We start from the raw sequence: 22,188 nt of genomic DNA on the forward strand, positions 1-22,188 counted from the left end.
TTACTCACGTTTACATCAATATTTGCATTGTAATTCTTTAGTGGGATACTAATTGTCATATTTGATTCTACATTAAAAATCTATCTTGTGTTGCATTCCATTGACAAAAGGCTTAAACTGAAAATTGTACCAATTTCACTTTCTATTAATGATACAATTCATTTTATTAATCTGGAGTACCCTGGAATGCTTAAGTTAATTATGTTTAACACAAAGTTATATATATTCTACACTTATGAACAATGACCGGACTCTAATGTTTAAATTAATATATATATATATATATATATATATATATATATGATATTGTGTGTGTGTGTGTGTGTGTGTGTGTGTGTGTGTGTGTGTAGAAATTATAACAAAATATGTCCTACAGATTATACAATGAATAGAAATTGAAGAAAAAATGCTGACTAAATTCAATTTATTAATCATCTATCTGATGTTTTTCTTTTAGCATTGAAATTTTGTACAAGAGAGTCCCCCTCTCTCCAAATCTTTCTTTAAGATCTAAAGAGTTTGAACTGAATATTTTTCCACAGATAAAATAATGACCTAGATTTATTATATTAATCAGTTTTACACATAATAATAATTGGTTTATATCTATGTGCATATTCATCATTACATAACACTAATGACTAGACTTCATGTTATGTTGCTATTTATATTCAAAATATATACTCAAACTTTATACTAAAAATGGCATAGCTTTGCCTTCATTTTTCAGTAAATTTTCATAATACGAAATCAAAAACATTCAAATAGCAACATCCCGTTGCAGGTACAGTCTATCTTCCATTTTTGATAATAAAGTAATCTGTACATGAGCTATTTAATAATTATATGAAAATCTGTGATATGTCACATGTGTTTTCCACACTGACTAACAACTTTTATGCTTATTAGTTATATCCATATATATTCGTATATAGAAACACTTATTACTTGTACAACAATTACAAAATATCATCATATCAGTGCGAAATATTTTTTTTATTAGATCGAGATGAGTGTACAGATTTATTCCACTAACAAGAATTTTAACATTGTTTGTACCTGCAGATCGGTATGCTACATGAGTCATGTCATTTTTGCTTTCAAGTGTTAATTTATCAGTCTTCAATGATGATGAATAGAAAATGTTAGTAAAGCTTGCAGGGATTTATCACTATTATAATTATTTATCACTATAAATAAGGGTATATACACTATGGAATGTATGCCTGTACGGTAACCTCTACAGGTTTACGACATACTCCACAAATTTTCATGTTCTTTGCGCACTCTGCACAGGCTAGTAAATGCCCACATGGCATAAATACCATTCGTAATTCTCTACTGTAGCATATTTTGCACATTCTTGCATCCTTATCGACTGGTTTATCACAAGGTGCTTTGACAGTAGATTGTTCTTCGACACAGGCTTCACTTGACTCTGTATTCTCTTTGTTAGCATTTTCGGAATTAGTAGAGTTTTGAGAACTTCCAGCAGTACACTCGTCGTAAGCTTTATCGGATGTTTGATCTTGTTTAATGTTTGCAGATGGTTTCACAATATCCTGAAAAAGAATTCAAATTAACATGTCACATTATGTTTAATATAAATGTTTCAAGTTCTTCTACAAGTACAAATGTATATTAAGAATATGCAAATTTCACAATTCAACATTTATTGCATGAATAAAAAGTATATTTTATTATAAATATTTACCGATTTAGCATATGTCCTTCCAACAAACTTGCTTACATAATCCCTCCCTTTGACAATAAGCAAGTATGAACAGTAGTCAAACCATTTAGCGTGTTGTTCCCAAGGATCATCTTCTGGCTCCCAATCTCTCAATCCTCCTCCACAATGGTAGCATAATGTTTGGTCACCATTTCCTGTGTAGAAAAAACCAGCAGCTGCTAATTCTTCTTTAGTTTGTGACATTGCTTTAGGCCATCTTTCAAATGTACATAATCTGGCATCATAACTAGCATATTCAGGATGCTTCGGTCTTGTGGCAGTAAGTCCTCCTATGTTAAATTTCATGGCGTTTTCTGTGCTAAATTCTTCATTATCGGGACCAGAATATGGCATATAGATCGTATTATAAGGTCCACATACATCGATTCCTTTAGGTACAGATGCCGGAATCGTATTAGGATCTGCGCCGATTGGCACGTTGCCACATGGGAAATTACGAACGAATCTACATCTTCCAGACCATCGCTGATGATCGCCCATTGGATTGTCGTGTGGCTGCCACTGGCACATCTCTACATGACATTCGAAGCATTTTACCCTGTCCTTATCGCCAATATAATAAAATCCAGCAGCCGCAAGTTTTTCTGGTTTCATCATATATTTCCAATTCTTAAAGCTTTCTAATCGTGCGGATTCAAATCGATAATCAATGTTGTCGGTTTCATCATGTAGATCAATAAATTGGGACGTTATAGATGGTGCTGATCGTAAACGGTTTGGAGGAAGCATATATTGTTCGATGCATCCAGTCATCTTTGTTATATATTTCTTAGGATGCTTTTTTGCCTGAGGACCTACAAAAAAAGGAGATATTAATAAATTTATAAATTTCATTAGATAATAATTTGTTAACAATTCCAGCTTCTATTTCCAGCTTTACATTCAATATAAACAATATAAAGAAGCAATATGCATATATTTTTATTATTTAATGATATGCAACTTCCATTTTTCTTAATTATTTATCACATATAAAATTGCCATGTAAATGTGTGATAAGCTCTAAATCACAATAATGTATAACAAATATGGTCTACTTAGTTATATCAAATATTTTATTGCGATAAGAAAAGTTATTATGCGAAGCATGGAATAAAAAGTGAGAAATATGAAAAGAAATACTATTAAACTAATTGATTCATTAATTAGGAAATCAAATCTTTTCATGTTTGCATATACTTGTTATGTGATCAATATTAATTGCAATGACAAAAACTATAAAAATTATTACAAATATTTTGACAAATATTAAATTGCTCAAAAAATTTGTTTATTTATTACATTTTATTAGTATAAAAATTGTATGAATTATTATATACCATATATATATATATATATATATATATATATATATATATATATATATATATATGGTATATAATAATTCATACAATTTATACTAATAAAATGGAATAAATAAACAAATTTTTGCATACTCTAAAGCTATATTGATTTCTAAAAATTCAAAAAATAATATTTACAAATATATATATATATATATATATATATATATATATATATATTTGTAAATATTATTTTTTTGAATTTTTTAGAAATCAATATAGCTTTGTATAATGCAATATGTTATTGGATCAATCAGAAATACATGTTTATTTTAAATACTAAATATAAAAAAGAATTATTGAAGTCTGAAAATAATTGCGATTAATGAATGTAACAAAAAGTGAATTTTAAATGTGAGCTTTATTGCATCGGGTTTATCTGTTCTTTTTTTTCTTTTTTTTTTTTAAGATCATCAACATCTGATCGAATAAGTTTTGTGTCCGAGCTCAGACAGATGTTTGACCAATTAGGACAAAGAAATCTTTTCTATTTTATCGATAGATTTTCGAACACAATTTCGGAAAATTTCCGAGTGTAGCAACGTGGACATAGGACTTTACATGTAGAGATGATAGATGATGCCGCGCGGGAAGAATTTTAAAGCCATCTCCATGAATAGTGTCTGTTCATTTCTCTTACCGTGTCAAGATAATTAAGACACCTTTTCATGATTATCAATGCTCATTTTCAATGTTGTGCCCTTGACCGCAGGATGATCCTGCTTGTGGCTCATCCTAATTAGCTACTCAGTATGATTTTATCCGTCTACACACTATGCACTCGGATGAGCCACAAGTTGGATTCATTCATTTTTTATTTCTCTTATTAAAAAGAATCGCATTACACACCACAGAATATCCAATATATATATATATATATATATATATATATATACATATATATATATATATATACATATATATATTAAAGCAACACGAAACGGTTGAGAGTAACTTACGGCTGGCCCTGCGGAGATATGGACGGAGAAGACGGAGGAGACGCGGGAGGAAAGAGCGAAAGAACTTGGCTTCATGCCTGCTGAAGAAGAATGTGACCACCACTATCACATACAACACACCGTCAAACTGATGGCTGGAAAGCAGCACCAAACAGCGCCTACAGGCAACTCTGGAATCATGGAGGTTGCCCCCACCACTACCACGCGTACAACTTCTATTTCTGTTCATCTTATTACATTATTACCGGCCCCGGCGTTCCAGGTCCCAGGTCCCAGGGAGTGAATGCAGACATTAGGAGCGGCTGACTAACAACGCGACGCCCCGTCCCGGCGTTTGAAAAAGGCTGAAGAATTTAGTAGGATTTTCTCGAATTTTCTAACGAATAATAAATGTGTCGGAAAGTATGCTGCGAGATTTAAAATAGTACGATATACCTTTGGAAATATCAATTTTAAAGAGTTGGAAAATATCAATTTTAAAAAGTCAAAAAAATCACGAAATTTTTAAGTATTTGTTTTATTGGTAAATTTTTATTTGCAGAAAGATCGATGATGATATTCACGGGTTTGAAATAAATATGATTTCGCGTTTTAGCGCTAGAATGTTTTCCATCAGCGAGAGAGCGTTATTCCATGCTATTCCGTGAAATAACGTTACGGCATTGCATTTAACAATCACCGCAATTCCTGAGAAGCCGGGAAGAGGAGAGAAGGGCTAGGAATTTCTACTCTTGCGAAAGGTAACGCTTCAATCATGACGATACCGTATGTCGGAAATCGAATCATCCGCTGTGCAAATCAACTCTAACAACTTATTTTTTATCATCATCCAGCGTACATATTTCCGTTTTAAAAGGAACACCGTGTCTTTCTCTCCTTTCTTGATATTCTCGGAGAAGGCATCCGTGGTGCTCGAAAATCGACGCGATATGTAGAATGATTAAAAACTCTTAATTTTATTTCTCAATATTTTTAGCCATGGAGTCTCTTTATTCTCAATTGCTTGCAATTTGACAAGCGCTTTGGCGTCCCGTTTTTATTATTGAAACTGATATTGACTATTTATTGTTGCAGGTCAAATTTGGATTTACTGCTCAAAGATACTACATTTACAAAGCGCCTATTTCGATATATATTGCAAAAATGACGCATTGAAGCGATCAAAGTGCACGCTCATTTATCGTCCAGAGATTTATATAAAATGACATCAGCGCAAACTTTTCCTTTGAAGACTGCATCTGTTCCATCCGAGCCATAAAGAGCTGGCAACGATGGAAACGTCACGCATACAATCAAAAAGTTGTGGGCTGATTCTACCGTCGTCGATTATAATTTCGGTAGTAATTTGATCAATTTTTTATACTCAAGTATAATTATGAACATATAAATATTAGACAGTTTCATAATTCATATTTGTTTTTAATCTTTATGGATTTGAATTAGAGATTCATAATTTTATTTATCATTCATTTAATTGATATAACGCACCGTTTGTGGACTCTGCTCATATGATATATAGAAAAAAATGATTACTATTTGTTGTTGTAAATTCCTTGTGAATGATTAACGATTTATCGAAAGTCACGAAAAAGATGACTAGATAAATCGTTATCTTACCTTGCCCAGAAAATAGAATGAGAAATTGTAGTACAATTATTAAAAAGTCTGCTGAGTATAGTTTCCAAGAATTAAATACAAAATCACAGCATGCAGTAAACGTTACAGACATCGGTTTACCAAACCCTATAGGGTCAATATCTCTTTGACTCGGAAATCTTTGAAAGACTGAAAAGAAAAAAAAGGACCGACCGGGTGGATAGAACGAGAAAAATTTTGTAAGAATTTTGTATGAATGAAAAAAAGAGTAAGAAAAGAGAGGACAGGAAATAGGTGGCACGCGATAGGCGCCAGTCATGTTCGATAAATTATTCGAATAAATTAAAATATATTAAAAAGTCATGTTAAAGATTAATTAGAGTTATATCTTATAAGGTCTAATATTTATTGTCGATACGTGTAAATTCTGTTGATTAAAAAAAAAGAAAGAGAACCCAAAAAGAATTGAAATAGTTTGTCTTTAAATTAGATTTGCATAAAGGACATCAAAATAAAAACTTATCTTTACACTTAATCTGATAATTCTATTTAAATTTTTTCTAATTTTTATTATTCTTTTTACAGGTTATTTGTTCTCTTTTCGCTTGTCTCTCAAATCTTCAACAAATATGGACCCACCCAATAACATGAGATAAGAAGAGACGCCATCGAACATGAAAGGATGCCGATAAAACAGAAGAAGGGGAGAGGGGAAAGCGTGTAGTAAACAGATGTCGATCAAATCTCAAAACTCTATCAGTAAGTGATATCGCGGTCAATTGCCCTTATCGCACTTATATACCACTTCAATATTTCAGCACGTATTTCGCACTGGGTGTGCCCTACTTCTTACATAAACGCAAGTTGAGTTTCCAGACGAGTAGTAAAAAAAAGACAGCTTGGCGTGAGAAAGAAAGGAATGCACGAGATATTTTACAAATTCTCTTTAGACTTGTCGAAAGAATGCGATATGTGCGAGATGATAATGATCAAAGAAGAGAAAAACGTACCCGAAAACCGAATTGGCTTGACTGCTTTGTCCTTCGGCACGACCGATCTCTCTTTCCCCTTATTGTTACGTCCCGTTTCGCGAATATATCGCGCGGACACAGATATATTTTCGCCGTCGCGGCGGTATCGAACGGTCGTCTCGGATAAACTACACGAAACGCGGTCTATGTCGCGCGAATCTAGACGACGCGTAGCACGGATCTCGCAATGTGGAACCGGAAAACACGAATAATATACAGCGCGGCGATACGTAAGCTCGAGCTCGATGTATGCTCGCAGCTGCTCGCGGGGACACGACAAAGCGATACATATACTATAGCGACCGTTTGCACAGTTGGCACGAGAGTATAGTACGATACGTCAATGACGGCACGGCGACTCGCGATCCCCGTTCCTTGGATGCCCGTCAAGAGAATGAGACTCGAATCGTCTAGTGGGTCTTTAACGAGTTCTCGACTTAGTAATCTACCATCTCCCCACCGGATTTCTCACATGACGTAAGCTTACAACACGACACTGAAAGCGAAATTCAAGACTATTTCCCGTTCCCCGCATTTTCGCAGAATTGTTTTTTTTCCACATTTTATGTTTATCATTCTTACGAAATTTGATAAACATTTTTTTATTATGTCTGTCGATATCACTGGTTCTCTGAAATTCTAATTCAGACGAATTTGTAGGTTTTTATTCTTAGAATCCTGACTTTTGCAACATAATTCATGTCCTAAATAAATATTAGGTCCGACAAAGCAGTCTACGTTTACGAATCTGATAGTTTTACGCTCAGAATTGATCCGTTCTATAAATAATGTAGAATGACATTTACACACGTAGCAAACGCCTGCAGAAACTATTACGTTTCTCGAAAGTCAGAGATAAAAGATACAAGAGAAATGTATAGATAAAAGAACTATTGCTAATTAAACAGCAATTAATTTCAACAAAGACATAAAATTGCCTATAGTGGAATTTCTAATTCTACAATCGGTCTCATTCCTTATCTAATCTTTGATTTCACGTGTCAAAGGAAAAGAAAAAAAATTGACAGTTTTATCAAAATTCCAGGGAAAAGACCTAATCAAGGAAAATCCTGGAATTCGATGGCAGGAAGAGGAGAACGAGGATCTTGTTTCCCGGCCCACCTAGGTCGACGCCGATTCATACGGCACTGTCGGTAGCTGCGCGTGAGTTACACGTATGTATATGGCATGTGTGGCGGTGCCGCAATGGCGGCGAGAAAGGAAGGCCGCGAAGGGAAAGGTCGCCTCCGCCGCCGCTGATCTCACTCGTCGTAACGCGATACTCGCGTCCGCCGTTGAAAAATTCCGCGCAGCGTCATGATAACGCGATCGCCTTTGTTCACAGAATACAATCCTAGAGCCAAGAGCTGAGACCGTGGAGCGACCCGAATTCTTTCGCCCTTAAGATCGACAATTATCCAGCACATCCCCGTCAAACGTTGACCGTTACGGTATGGGGTGCAGGTCCATTCTCTTAAGCCGTGCTTCCTGTGGAAATGGCCGTAAAAGATACCCCGGCGAGACTTGAGTCGAGACGGATGAACTGATAGAAAAAAGATTTTCTAGGAAATACCCACGTGAAAAAATGTTGTGCATTCCCGCACGCTGGGTGGCCCGCTATTAGATTAGATTTCGACACGCGTGTCGTCTGAGAATCCGATCGTGTTTCAAAAATATGCGCGCGATACTTGCTCTTTCGGAGAAACTTGAGTAATGGTTAAACAATTCCCGTTTTTAAATACAATATCGCTACACGTTTCGCGAGAATAGTGGCTAAAAGTATATCGTGTCTATCTTATCATTTAATTGGCGCGAAATCAAACGATATGATTACGATACGTTTCCAAAATTTATCTTGTCATTTCGAATATTATATATAAACATTAAGATTATACGCATTGAAATAACACGCGATGACGAATGATCACGAATTCTCGGAAAATATTCTTTTCGCAATCTTTTTCGTCATAAATTCTGCATCAGTAAACTCTTGTAAATATAACAATAAACCAAAGAATCTAAATTCTATATCAATATTTTATTTCTAAATTATATATCACATTTTTACTTACTTGTTTTTAATAATCAAAATATAATTTTTTAATAAAATAATAAAATAAATACTATAATAATTGATATAATAATAGATTATTGATTCAAATTTTTCTGTTAATATATAAGAAAGAAGAAAGAGTTTAAATCAATATTTGGTTTTTTTAAAGTACTTCGTGAATTCGTGAATGAAATCGTGTGTAAAATTACAAAATTATCATATAATACATTTTTTATTTGATTTAATAAAAAAAAATTTGTATATAATTTATATACAAAGTAATTGGCTTATATGCATAGTGTGTACAAGAAAAATTGTTCTGAAATGTCTATAGAATTGTTATTGCGCCCATTGTTTCATTGCCCATGATTCATTATTATTTTATCCATTGTCTTTTTTCCGAGAAAAAATGACAATCGATTTTAATCTTTATGCGTTAATTGCTTATAAAATAATGGAGATTATTATTGCAGACAAATATGTTTACAAATTGTAGAAAGAGTTGTAATTATTGGTTTAAAGAGTTTCATTCATTGTTGAAATGACTCACCAGTCCTAAAGTCCTAAATTTAAAGTTCAGTTTGCAGACATGAATGAAGGCGCCTATGCATCGCACGAATGCGTATACAATAAAATGCGGGATGAGGAATTCTATAGGAAAGGAATGTTGCAGTTAAGGACTCCAGGACTTCAAAAGGTATTCCGGTTCAGCAGGGTGCATTTTTCTGCCCTCTGAGAAAGAAAAAAAGGGCTCGGAGCGCCAAGGTTTTGGATTTTTCGGCGCCTTCCTTTCCTAACAGTGTCTCAAATACATTGAGATTATATGTAAGAGCACGCCACTCTATCGGAATGTTTCTTTTTATATATAATTTCACGGATATTTTCTGCGAAAACTTTTTTGAAGCAAGATTTTACATAGTGCATTTTTTTTTATCAATCATGAATATAATATATCTTTAATAATATGACATCAATAATTTATCTATACTTGGTAAACTTTCTTTATTTTACTGGTGATAAATATAATATGATAAGCATGCTCTTTTATAGTAAATAGATCTGAGAAAAGAATTAAACGGAAATTTTAACAAAAAGATGAAAAATAGAGAAACGAAGAAAGAGATTTTTAATTTTGATTTTTTTTTTTAATAATTATTTTAAATGTATGCTTGGAGGTAATTGTTCAAGAGAATATTTCGAAAATACTTAAATAAAAATATTAAACACTATTAGTTTTTGTGACCTAATCTAATATATATGATGTATAATAAATTAGATGAGCTGCATTTTAAATAATATTGCAAACACTTAGGATTCTTTGATTAATTGATTAAAAAAAGGGATCTTTTTTTATCTTGTTTGTGATTGATTAACCGAAATATTCGTAACAAAAAAAAAACAAGTAGATTCTAAATCTTACTAATCTTATCTAATGTCTCATTGCAATTAAATAGATTTATGATATGGCATATGTGCTTCATTTATTAATAACAATATATGCAATATTGATTATATTACTTATATATATATATATATATATATATATATATATATATATATATATATATATTCAAATATAAAAAATGTAGAAACAATCATATTCTATTATTATAATGATCACTATTGATTCTTTCTGTCAATTAAATCTAAACAATTAAAGCTTCATTTCTTAATAAAAGAATAATTATCAACATTACATACTAAAACCTGCAGGTCAATTATATTATAATCTATATATATTAAAATTGAATAGCATGAATTGTCATTTTTCTTGCTGCCAATAATCTTTTATGATAATGCATAGCATATACTATAATAAAATTCATACAAATAATTTATTATATATAGATGTGAGTGATGAATTATATATTAATATAGATAATGATGATATTGTATGCACATTCTCATGTTTCTTTTTCATTAAAGAATTCATAAAAAGTTTTTGCACCTTTCAATTCTTGCGCGATTAATGGTTCCGATATTCTGAAAAAAAAATCAAAATTAACATGTTATTATGTTTAATGTATTATAGTACATTTTTCTATAGAAACAAAATTATACATAAATCGCGCAACTCATATTATATATATTGCATATGAATATTTACCGATTCAGAATATATATATTTTCTTAGTGACCTTGTTTATAAAATTCATTTCTTTGACTTTATGCAAGTAAGGATAATGATTAAATCATTTGGCGTGGTGGTTCTAAGCATTATCTTTTAATTTCCAAAATTTCAATCTTTTTCCGCAATGATAGAACAATGCTTGATCCATTTTCTGCGTAGAATGAACCAACGGCTGCAAATTCCTCTTTAATTTATGACAATATTTTAGACGACGTTTCATATGTCACAACCTGGTATCATAGCTGGCATATTCGAGATATTTCGATATTATCGCACTAAGATTTGAGTTAATTTTCTTGGTATTTTTTGCATTTATATCTTTAAGAATATTTTTTTTCTAATTACAGAGATCATCATATTGTCATCACAAAGTCCACTCATATATCATATTCTTCAAGCATAAAAAAGGGAATCTTATCGGGATCAGCATTGATTAGTACCGCATGAGTAATTATAAACGAAACTGCATGTTTTAATCCACCGTATATGTTCAAAGATCAAGTCGTTCTGCGATAGCCATGTATGTAAGTCTATTTAACATTCGAAATATTTTACAATATTGTTTTCTCCGTAATAAAATCCAGCTGCCGTAAACTTTTTCTCATGCGCGGTTAGTTTTTGAAGCTTTTTAAATAAGCAGACTCAAGTCGATACTCAATATTATTTAATTTTTCGATGATAAATGAGTTGATACATATGATAGTGTATGACCGATGTTGAACTCGATGGTAAACTCTACAATCCTTCCAGTCATTTTTCTTATATATTTATATACATAAATATTTCTTCATCTCGAAACTAACAAAGAAAAAGGATACAGTATTAAATTCATAATTTTCATTAAAAAAATAACTTATTAACAATTTTCATTTACATTTTATATGCAACCAACAATGTAAATGAGCAATACTCGTGCTTATCGCATAACTAATACGCTAATCCAACAGAAATCCTTTAGAAATTAATTAGCGACTTTATCGAAAGATAAAGAAAAATATTATCTGTCTTGTTTACCTATTCTTTTTTTGCCATTACACTTTAAAAATTTTCAAGTCAAAATCTTTTCAAAGAAAGATAAAAATGACACAGAAAGAAAAAAAATGTAGTATGTGCTTGTTGTAATATCCCGAATAAAGAGGCCAAAAGATTTATCTCTAAAGATCTAAAGAACAATGTGTCAAAGATGTCTTTAAGTCGCTTTTTAGATATTTTTTAGAAACATATGCTATCTGAATTTTTCTGTAAAACGTGATTTAAAAAAAAAATTAAAATTAAAATTAAAAATAAAAATAATAGAAATAATATTTTAATTCGAAAAATAACGTACAAAAAAAAACAGAGTTATTGTGACAATGAATGTTAAAATAGTGATATTTTGTAATTTGAGAAAGTGTATATAAAACAATTATTTTTATTGAAAAAGAAACTGTTACATAAAAAAGAAAAACTGTTGTACAATAAATTTCGAATTAAAAGAGCTCAATTTTTTAATCTTTACAATCAAATATATGTGCATCTTTAATGTCATGGTACATGTGCGTGAAAATTATAGAAAAATAACACAGCTGATAATCTTGTTCAAGAAACTGAATGAAATCGTAATCCAATCAAGAAATTTAAAACTTATCGAATAAAAGACAAATAAAATGCGATATATTTATTTTGTACTTAACTAATCTGTCGTATAGATTTTTTAATTGGATTATGATTTTATTTAGTTTCTTGACCAGAATAAAATTACCTAGTTATCTTTTTCTATAACTTTCGATACATACAAATATATGTATATATGTATATCATCGGCAATACACATGCCGATCTCCATGTAAAACATAAAGTGTCGGCATTATTGAAACTGAAAGAAAACTGTAAAGTGGAAAATTCTGATTAATTTAATCGTTGATGAACTTAAATACGCTCAACATAAAAATTTCGAACAATATAATATTGTTGTATATAAAATAATAATGCAACTTCTAAAATTCTGTTTTTGGTCGCTTAAATTAATCAACGATTAAATTAAACGGAATTTGGTCGAAATGATCCTTGGTTATTAGTTGACCATTAGTCTCTATACTTTTTATTGTTTGCTTTTTTATCGTGTTTATAACGTGTTCTTATCGTGTTTATATCGAAATGCCGAATATATCGCGCGCGTTGATATTTTTATGTTGTTGTCGCATACCAGATTCCAGATTTTGGAAAATGTAACGAGATCTGTCGGCGGATCATTGATGATTACTATACGAAATATAACATAAATGATGACTACTCACCAGGTCAATGGACTTGCAACTCACGGTATTTACGAGACGCATCAATTATAGTTTTATTCAATCTTAGCGCAACCATGCGTTTTCTATGTATTTTATTTTTTTTCATGATGATAATTCAATTATTTTTACTTCACTTTACTTTCTTGTTTTGGGTTTATAATTTTATTATAAACTTTAAAATTAAGAATCATTATAGATCATCAACGGTTACTGATTCTACCGTCACTGTCACTGACCGCCGCAAACTAGGTTCAACACACTGATGTTTTTTCTTTTTTTCGCACGCATGCGTATATATATGCACAGTTGAAATGCACGTAGTTGACACTTGACACTTTACAGTATAAATGAGAAAATTGACGGCTATATATATAGCAGACAAGAGCCAAGGCGCAAGTATTGGTGCGTGAACTTATTATTGTTAAATTTTATTAACAAATGTGCATTAAAAATGACGTTTCAGATCGTTTTTTGGTCTATCTTTAGCATAGATATAAAATATGAAGATTATATATTGGAATTTTACAATTTATTATTGCAATCAAATATTTTCTTTTTTTATTTAGTTGTAAATCATCGATGGATATACATGTAGCGATGGCTTGGATGCTATTCATTAATTTACAGACTCCCGAGTTTTAAGTAAGCCTTCCTTTCTGATTAATTTTAATTTGAAATTTGACTACAATCACAAATATTGTGTATTGTGTCAAATTTTAGATTACCAATATAATTTTTATATTTTTAGATCTATGCTGAATATGGTCCGAAACGTACATTTTTAATGCATATATTTGTTAATAAAATTTAACAAAAATAAGTTTGAGCACTCGCACCGTGGTTTTTATTTGTCAGTTGTCCCATTTAATTGTTAGTACTCTGAACTCATTGCTGTTTTTATTGACTTTACAGTATGTCCGGTCTAGCTCCTTTTCGTCAAAAGTGCGTCAAAAGTGCTCTGTTCTCGCTATTTGACACTTTTTGAAGCGCTTTTGTGAAAAACTGTGGAGAAAGTGAAGAGGATTTTTCGTTTTATTTTATTATGTTATTGTCTCATTTTTGGGAAAAATCGATAGTCGATTTTAATCATAACACATATAATAATTGCAATTTGCTTATAGGATTGTACAGAATTAGATTATTGTTTCAATTGAGATTATTACATAGATGAATATAAATGAATCGTGAAAGAATTATAGATGCGTTATTATCTAATAATTAAGGATTTCCAATCATTGTTGAACAATCACATTTTAAAATTATAAGATAATTTTATGAAGCCTATAAAGATTTTATCGATTTATTTTAGCACGAGACACATAGGAATATATTTAAGGGCTTTTGCCTGCGAGACCAGTGTTTTTCAGTCTTTTAAAGAAAAGGGCGGAAAATTTCGGATCCTAAATTTTTCGACACCTATCTTATGCAGCGATTATATTATAAATGGGCAACAGTTATATAGTAACCGTTCTTATACCGTTTTTACATGTTTCTACAACAGAAAGTAAAATTTTATGTATATATGTTACATGTATTTAGACTCTATATATTTAAACTCCATATATTGTATTGAAATTAAAGCAACTCAAAAAAGGATAAGAAATTCTTTTTATTTAGGAAGTTTTGCAATTCTTTTTTTTTTGTCATTTTTTGGCTTGTTATTCTTCCATATTAATCGCGTACTTTTTGTTCTTATCTGTTTCAGGAAAGCAGTATAAAGTAGTTACGATTATTTTCATCACATTGCATAATAATGATGTCATATTGATACAGAAGAATAAATAATAGCATTACACCACCATAAGTGATGATGTCATACTGGAAATAGATTATTCTATTTGGAGTCACGCTAGTGTGCTAAGATGTAGTTGAGCGCGTGGAAAATTTGCGGTTCGTATTCTATTAATCTTTTATTAATGAGATAATTAATACAATGAACGTTAAATATACGAAAGAGAATGTTTTGAAATGATATTAATATACATTTCTGCTTTATTCATCAAGTATATTACAAGTATAGGAATTAATAATCGTTAATCTATAAATTCAGTCTGTCTATAAAATCAATCTTTTTGTATTTATCGTGGAACTAATCGGTAACTATTCATACTATAATTATTCAGATATATATGCTATTGAAGTAAAAGAATCCTGTTTTTTAATGCATGCAATTATATATATTTATATTTTTTTATGTAAATCTATCGTACAAAAAATACATTTACATATATGCTTTGAATAACTTTCTTTGGAAATTTTTACATAGCATATGTGCATATTTTTGATAGAATTAGTTAAAGCATCATACATAATCGTGATAACATCCTAGATAAAAATCTTTAGCTTTGATCGAAAATCTTTAAAATAGTATTATTAGTTTACATCAAGGGTTGCATCATACGTATCTGTCATCGTATATGATTGTTTCCAAACGAGAAAAATTTCTTTCTGCCGTTTTTTATTCGTAAAATGATTTAAATCGATTTACATACGTGATGCAATTGTTAAATTTTCGTGAAAATTTTACAAGGAGTGTAATGAAGAGTTCATACTACCTTGCACTGTGATAAGATGCAAAGCTATATATAATAATGTTCCGTGAAATTTTGATTTTTACAATATCTTTGTCTTTATATTATTTGTATATATATCTGCAGATTAATGCGCTAATGATTAATCTCATTAAGTCTAAATTAACGAAACTAGATCGTTGCGTGCGTCATGTCGCGTAATTAAAAGATACACATATACATATGAGTCCAAACATAACGAGTAAAAAAAAAACTTATGATTTTTATGATCTCTAATATGCGGTTGTAATATTGTTTGCGATATCTCGCATATATTATTAGTCGCGTCATACTATAAATAATTGCAAAATATAGATAAATTTAAATTTTGGTGCTCTACCGTGAATGATATGTTAAAATTCTTTTACGATTGCTTTTCCGCAAGATCTTCTAACAGCCTGTTGATAAATTTGCAATTGGGGTACCATTTGATGTGATCTTGTTTAGGATCATCTTTCAATTTCCATATTTCCACATCTCCACCGCAATAGAAGCAGTAGACTTTGTTGTCGTTGTTTACATATATGAAACCAGCGGCCGCTAGATCTTCCTTTTTCTGGGTGACTGTTGTCGGCCACAATACGTAAGTATCTAATCTACTCTCGTAGTAGGCAAATGTGGGGTACTTAGCACCTATCAGATCGCCAACCTTAACTATTTTAAAAACCTGACCGTTCTCAAAGTAGATCTCAATCATTGCATTGAGATCGAAGTCTGACGGATTTAAATTACATATTTCTTCCATTTTCGGCACACGTGGCGGAATTAAATTTGGATTGATACCGATCGGTACATTCCCGCAAGGCATGATACGAATAAATCTACAATTTGGGGAACGTCGTTTGTGCTCGATTAATGGAATTAAATTTTTGTTCCAGTTGGCTAAAATGATGTCGCATTCGAAACATTGCACGGCATCAGAATATCCGGTATAATAAAAACCGGCCCTTGCAAGTACCTTGGGATGGAGGTTTATGGATGTCACGACCCATCTACATCTATCAAAGCTTTGTAGTCTCGCGGTCTCATATCGATAGTCTGTAATGGTTATACAGTTCATTTCGTCAATCGATTCGACAGACTTTAACGGCTGTATTGAAAATAGCTTATTTCCAAAATTGTCCAAGATGCTTGCGTGTAAGGATCACCTCGATTTCTACGAGGAAATATCTTCTTGTAAAAATCTATAAAAAGAATATATAAAAATGTACTTATAGTCTGTGTGTGTATATATATATATATATATATATATATATATATATATATATATATATATATATGATACATATGAATATATAATCTAAGATAAATCATAGATATAAATATATAATCAAAGATAAATAATCTAAGATAAGATATAGCATATAAAAAGATCGTTATTGTTGTTATTTCATATTTTTTAATAAATTAGATTTTATTTTAGACATTGACAAACGAATATCTATAATAATTTTTACTTTGATTTTCTCGAGAATAACAACGGTTGATTCCTATATATGAATATTTTCTCGGGCTATTTTTATTGCTCTATAAGATGACTTATCTATGTTTCTTCTTGCATTGTATCTCCCCGTTATTACCTGCGTTATTATGTTTATTACGCCTTGAAAAATAGATCACCATTAAAAATCATCACCACCTTCGATGTTCGTATTATGTCAAATATATTATGTACATATACTTGTACATAAATATTGTACATCGGCGCGTTCTTGCTTTCCAAGGAGAGTCGCGCCGATGTGTACATCAATAGTGTGTATTCAGACAAACACAACATTAACTTCTTAGCTTTAGGGGGATATTTTATATCGCCGATATATATAAATTATAAGACACTAACTTTACATAGACATTTTTTATCACATTTACAACATATATACAGGTATATATATATATATATATATATATATATATATATATATATATATATATATGAGTATTAAACACAAAAATGTTTCTCTTTTGTACATGTTCTAATAACTTATTTCAAGTATTATCATTTCAAGTTCAAGATAAGATCAAAATAAAAAAAAAAAATGTTACATCTATGACTTGTTTTATACTATTTTATATAATTACTAAAAATAATTAATATTGACTGATGCTTTTATTACTCTACTTATATTTTTTATTATATATTTGATTTGTTTATATATTAGTGCAGATATAATTAGTTAATAAACAAGTTAATAAACAATGCAGCAATAAAACAATATTCTGCAATATCAACAATAATAGCTTTCATCTGTAAAATTGTTGATAGCACTATGAAAATAGTTATTATAGACTATTAATGAAATCAATGTAATCAGTTGCAATTATCATCGGATTTGTCAAGATTTCAATTTTTTAATGTAGAAAAATCTGTTTTTTCAATATTATTAAAGGCTATCATTTATTTTATATTATGCATTTTATATATAAATCAAAACATATATTATGTATTAATACTTAAACCTGATAACAAAAAAATATCTAGTTGTAAAATATATCTGAGAAGCAATAAATATTTTAAATAATTCAAGAAAACAAAAAGTATCTTTCTAATCTAAAACTTTCATTCATACAATATCACATTTTTTTTTATTCGCTGCTCTATAATTAAATATACGTAAATAAATATATATACATATTTCTTCATCTTTTTCGTAAAATCTTTTTGTACATATTTTTGAAAAATAAAATAGACAGGAATATTTGCAAAATATATACATATAATATATATATATATATATATATATATATATATATATATATATATATATCATATATATATTTTATGTAAAATGCAGCATCATATGTCCAATAAATAAGAACATCAATTAATGTTTCCATTCAATATTTGTCACACTTTTTCAGATTTTTTGAATCTTACATTTCATATTTAAGGCAAGAAGATACGAACATAAGCGCGAATCTTTAATCTGCACAATGGACAGGTCGTTAGGGCTGGTGTACAGTTGTCGCACGTCGCTAAATGGCCACAAGGTAAAAACACTATAGCTAATTCATTGTCCATACAAATCTTGCATAAACGAGCCTCCTTCAATTTTCTAGTCTCCTCTCGTAAAGACACTAAAATGATGCAATTATTTAATGCAAGTTATATGTCTCCATATCTCCTTCCAAGAAATTAAATTACATATAAATGATACAGAATAATATTCAAAAGCTTTCATATATCCTATATAGCATATATTCTTCAAAGAAAAGTTAAAAACAAATATCAACAATGAGTTTGCATTGATAAAATTAAAAGGTATAGTTTAAGTTATGATATCTAGAGTATGAAAAGGATAATAGTTCAAAGAAAAATTACATATAATTGGTTTTATAAAAGTTGTTCAGCGATAAAGCAACTAAAATTCTCAACTTGTTTCATGACCTTACTGCGTAGAGAGAGGTTGAAATTTATTTGAATATAAGCCCATTGTGTTATAGAATGGTAATAAGTGCTAAATTTTTACTATAAATAAAAATACAGAAAATATAAAAAATGTGCAGTAAGGATAAAAATCAAATGAAATCTGTTTTCATAGCATCAAATCATGAGATATATTACTTACTAATGTCATCTGATTCATTATCAGTTTCTTTCTTATCATGTTTGTTTTCAGCTGTGTTAGATACTTGTGTCTTACTTGTAGAATTGCTAGCTGATTGCATAATTTGATTAAATAAAGTCTTCAATTCCAAAGATGATGAGGTAGGAGTATTATTATCAAATCTGAAGAAAGAGATACATTTCTCTTCAGTGATGATTCAATAATACAAGCATTTTTAATTGTGTTCAACATATATTGCATGTTATATCTGACATACCTAGTATGATCTTCCATAAGTTGATCATGTAGAACAGCCTCTATGAGTTGTGTAACATTTACATAAGGTTCGCCAACTTCTTCCATTCTTCTTTTCAGAGCTTTAGTTACTCTATCTACATGTAGTCCAATTTCAAGAGCAGCCTATATATAAAGTTATACATGGATTACATATATATTTCAAACTGACATAATATCAAAGAAGTTTACGAATATTAAGTAGATGATTTAATGTTAATCAGATCATTCTACTCACCTTAACTGGGGCAGTATCTAGTAGTCTCTTAACTGTTACATCTGTTATTGACTTGTTAGAAGGTAAAACTGTGGGAACAGAAGTAACTATAGTATCTGTGGCACCTGCCATAGGTTGTGTCACTGTATCTGTTATTGGTTCGCTAGATTGTGAAACTGAAGTACTGGAAGTAACTGAAGTAATTTTTAATACATCTGTTACAGACATTGTTGTATCTGTTAATGCTTCATTAAGTTGTACTCTGGGAAGAGTTGCTGAAGTTTCTATGGCATCATTTTCTCCTGTTACATCAGCAAAAATCTATATATATAATAAACAAAATTTATAAAAACTATATATATATTTAGAATATAAAAAGGTATATATAAAATATATATGTACATATATCTTACACTACCTCAAAATTAATTGATACAATTATAGGAAAAGGTAAAAGTAATTTTTAATGGTTACCGAAAGATTTAAAGATCCTCTTGTATCTATACTATGTTTGATAAATTTGTGACCACGCATAAGAATTACAAAGCCACAATTTGGAAACCAGTATGCATGTTCAATCCATACATCATCTGTTGGTTGCCAACCATGTAATCCTCCATCACAATGGAAGCATCTGACTTGATCATCATACCCTATGTACCAAATGCATAAGATTATGCAACAAATATTCCAGTTTCAATGTTATAATATGTAAAAAAAAAAATAATTCTCTCTCTCTGACCTTGATAATAGAATCCAGCAGCAGCTAACATCTCTGGAGTTTGCTTAAGATTTTTTGGCCAATTTTGGAAAGTCTGCAATCTTTTTTCATATGTTGTATATTGTGATATAGATACAGTATGCATTTGTATACCTAATTCTGTTAAATTTGTGCTAGTGCCAGATAAGACTCTGACTAATCCAAATGCATCATCTATTAAGACAAAATTATTCAATAATTAATTGCATAAATATATACAAATATAGAATTGCACATTCAGTTTTTCAAAGTAAAACTGAATATTCAGGATTCTTTTATTTTAAATGTTATTTTAAGTGTTATTATGAAATATTAATGTACCATCTTCTGTTTGTCTCATATAGAAATCGCAATTAGGAAAATTTAATTTATGAGCATGCTCTGGATCATCACCAGCTTTCCAATTCATTAGAATACCTTTGCAAAATGCGCATTCCACCTATTATTTGTATAAAATGTTATATAAAAATAGAGAAAGATATATATATATATATATATATATATAATATATATATATGTATATATATAAAATATTATTAGAATATATAGAAAATCCTATTATTACTTTACAAAAATAACTCAAATTAGCAATATTATTATAGCAGTATCAAGAATATATATTAAATCTTTTTAATTTCTTTACCAAATCTTTATACTGAAGATAGTAAAATCCCGCTGCAGCCAGTTGTTCTGGACGAATGATAGAACTTAGCGGCCAATTGTCAAACGTTTGCAGCCTTTGCGAAACAGTTTCATATTCTCTTAGAGTTAAAGGATTGGACAGCCACGGCGTTACAGATGACAGCAGTTGTTCCGGACCTTCGTCACTGTCGGATCGTCGCGTATTCGACGATGTCGTGTTCGTCGATTCCAATGCGACACTAGCTGTCGTCGGGATAAAGGGAACGTTGCAAGTCCCAGCAGGATCAATGACGAAGGGACAATTGGGCGCTGTCCGTCGATGACGAGCCATCGCTTGATCACCATAATTCCAATCCGATATCATCGTGCCGCATAAAAAGCACTGTACCTCCAGGCAACGTCCAGTATAGTAAAACCCCGCCTTCGCGAGACACGACGCGCCGATCGCGGCGTTTGATGGCCATTCGCGAAACGTCGCGAGTCTCTTCTCCTCAACGTTCATCTTGAATTAAATTTATTTAGACAAGTCAGCAGACTACCGTTGATTAAGTAAAGATCCAAAAATCATCTTCCCGTCTAATGAGACATCTTGCTTAGATGACATAGCTCGTTTCATTGGATTTCTTTCCCATCCTCTATGGGACGCCGTGTTACGTTTTTCTATTCATACACAATGAGATATTATTCTTCACTCTCGCAAAATTTTGCGTTCTTACACTATATTTTTACGTAAATTAACCTCGATCTATTAGAGATGACACCAGATCGGAACCCAGGACTTCGGGACTGTCCCTGTCCACTGTTTACTTGTCTTTCGATCTTACGCAATCTTACGTTAGAATTAGACGGTTAGATGTTAAACAGATTGCTTGGTTTGTCTCTCTTATTTATATCAGAGAGAAGCTTCTCTCTGGTATGATCATATCCATATAAATTCTGACACATGCGCTGTTGTTATATGTTATATGTGACAAGCTGACAATTCGCGTGATTGGCTGCGTTCAGTAGAGAAAATCAC

The 22,188-nt window shown here is 30.8% G+C and overlaps 2 protein-coding genes and 2 long non-coding RNA genes across 17 annotated transcripts; 1 reads left to right on the forward strand and 3 right to left on the reverse strand.

Annotated features, from left to right (window-relative positions):
• Window positions 1-279: 279 nt before the first annotated feature.
• On the reverse strand, window positions 280-8,697 carry LOC126849689 (E3 ubiquitin-protein ligase XIAP-like). Of its 2 annotated transcripts, none has more exons than XM_050591797.1 (3): window positions 8,260-8,697; window positions 1,715-2,547; window positions 280-1,562 (listed from the first exon to the last, which is right to left on the reverse strand). In XM_050591797.1, exons 1-3 carry the CDS (start codon window positions 8,276-8,278, stop codon window positions 1,212-1,214), a joined length of 1,203 nt encoding a protein of 400 aa, XP_050447754.1. In that variant the 5' UTR covers window positions 8,279-8,697; the 3' UTR covers window positions 280-1,211. The 2 variants fall into 2 exon arrangements, with proteins under 2 accessions (XP_050447754.1, XP_050447753.1); XM_050591796.1 differs by lacking the exon at window positions 8,260-8,697 and adding an exon at window positions 4,056-4,297.
• LOC126849714 (uncharacterized) lies at window positions 4,285-16,732 on the forward strand. Of its 12 annotated transcripts, none has more exons than XR_007687433.1 (11): window positions 4,285-4,411; window positions 4,597-4,795; window positions 5,130-5,392; window positions 6,237-6,410; window positions 7,728-7,857; window positions 8,028-8,133; window positions 9,316-9,560; window positions 11,214-11,390; window positions 14,848-15,032; window positions 16,160-16,295; window positions 16,591-16,732. It is a non-coding gene; the product is annotated as an uncharacterized LOC126849714 (long non-coding RNA). The 12 variants fall into 12 exon arrangements; XR_007687434.1 differs by having other exon boundaries at window positions 4,307-4,411; window positions 4,651-4,795; XR_007687429.1 differs by having other exon boundaries at window positions 4,335-4,479.
• Window positions 10,520-14,689, reverse strand: LOC126849715 (uncharacterized). The gene is made up of 3 exons (XR_007687439.1): window positions 13,143-14,689; window positions 10,843-11,664; window positions 10,520-10,718 (listed from the first exon to the last, which is right to left on the reverse strand). It is a non-coding gene; the product is annotated as an uncharacterized LOC126849715 (long non-coding RNA).
• Window positions 16,684-22,099, reverse strand: LOC126849676 (E3 ubiquitin-protein ligase XIAP-like). 2 transcript variants are annotated; one of them, XM_050591747.1, is made up of 10 exons: window positions 21,910-22,099; window positions 21,172-21,830; window positions 20,850-20,967; window positions 20,511-20,702; window positions 20,243-20,421; window positions 19,790-20,089; window positions 19,535-19,677; window positions 19,279-19,439; window positions 18,618-18,787; window positions 16,684-16,896 (listed from the first exon to the last, which is right to left on the reverse strand). In XM_050591747.1, the coding sequence occupies exons 2-10, from the start codon at window positions 21,670-21,672 to the stop codon at window positions 16,819-16,821; spliced, it is 1,842 nt and encodes a 613-aa protein (XP_050447704.1). In that variant the 5' UTR covers window positions 21,673-21,830; window positions 21,910-22,099; the 3' UTR covers window positions 16,684-16,818. The 2 variants fall into 2 exon arrangements, with proteins under 2 accessions (XP_050447704.1, XP_050447705.1); XM_050591748.1 differs by having other exon boundaries at window positions 16,749-16,896; window positions 18,588-18,787; window positions 21,172-22,099.
• Between the last annotated feature and the right edge of the window lie 89 nt (window positions 22,100-22,188).

Source organism: Cataglyphis hispanica, chromosome 5 (genome assembly GCF_021464435.1).
Source record: "Cataglyphis hispanica isolate Lineage 1 chromosome 5, ULB_Chis1_1.0, whole genome shotgun sequence".
Lineage (NCBI taxonomy): Eukaryota > Metazoa > Arthropoda > Insecta > Hymenoptera > Formicidae > Cataglyphis > Cataglyphis hispanica.

Excerpts from the sequence above, each read along its gene's own strand:
- LOC126849676 (XM_050591747.1), bottom strand. The coding sequence starts at position 21,672 with ATGAACGTTGAGGAGAAGAGACTCGCGACGTTTCGCGAATGGCCATCA. Across the intron at positions 20,703-20,849 it reads TATGAGACAAACAGAAGATG|ATGATGCATTTGGATTAGTC; the intron begins GTACATTAATAT and ends TTGTCTTAATAG. Across the intron at positions 20,422-20,510 it reads TGCTGGATTCTATTATCAAG|GGTATGATGATCAAGTCAGA; the intron begins GTCAGAGAGAGA and ends TTTGGTACATAG.
- LOC126849689 (XM_050591796.1), bottom strand. The coding sequence starts at position 4,284 with ATGAACAGAAATAGAAGTTGTACGCGTGGTAGTGGTGGGGGCAACCTC. Across the intron at positions 2,548-4,055 it reads ATATCTCCGCAGGGCCAGCC|GTCCTCAGGCAAAAAAGCAT; the intron begins GTAAGTTACTCT and ends CTTTTTTTGTAG. Across the intron at positions 1,563-1,714 it reads GAAGGACATATGCTAAATCG|GATATTGTGAAACCATCTGC; the intron begins GTAAATATTTAT and ends ATTCTTTTTCAG.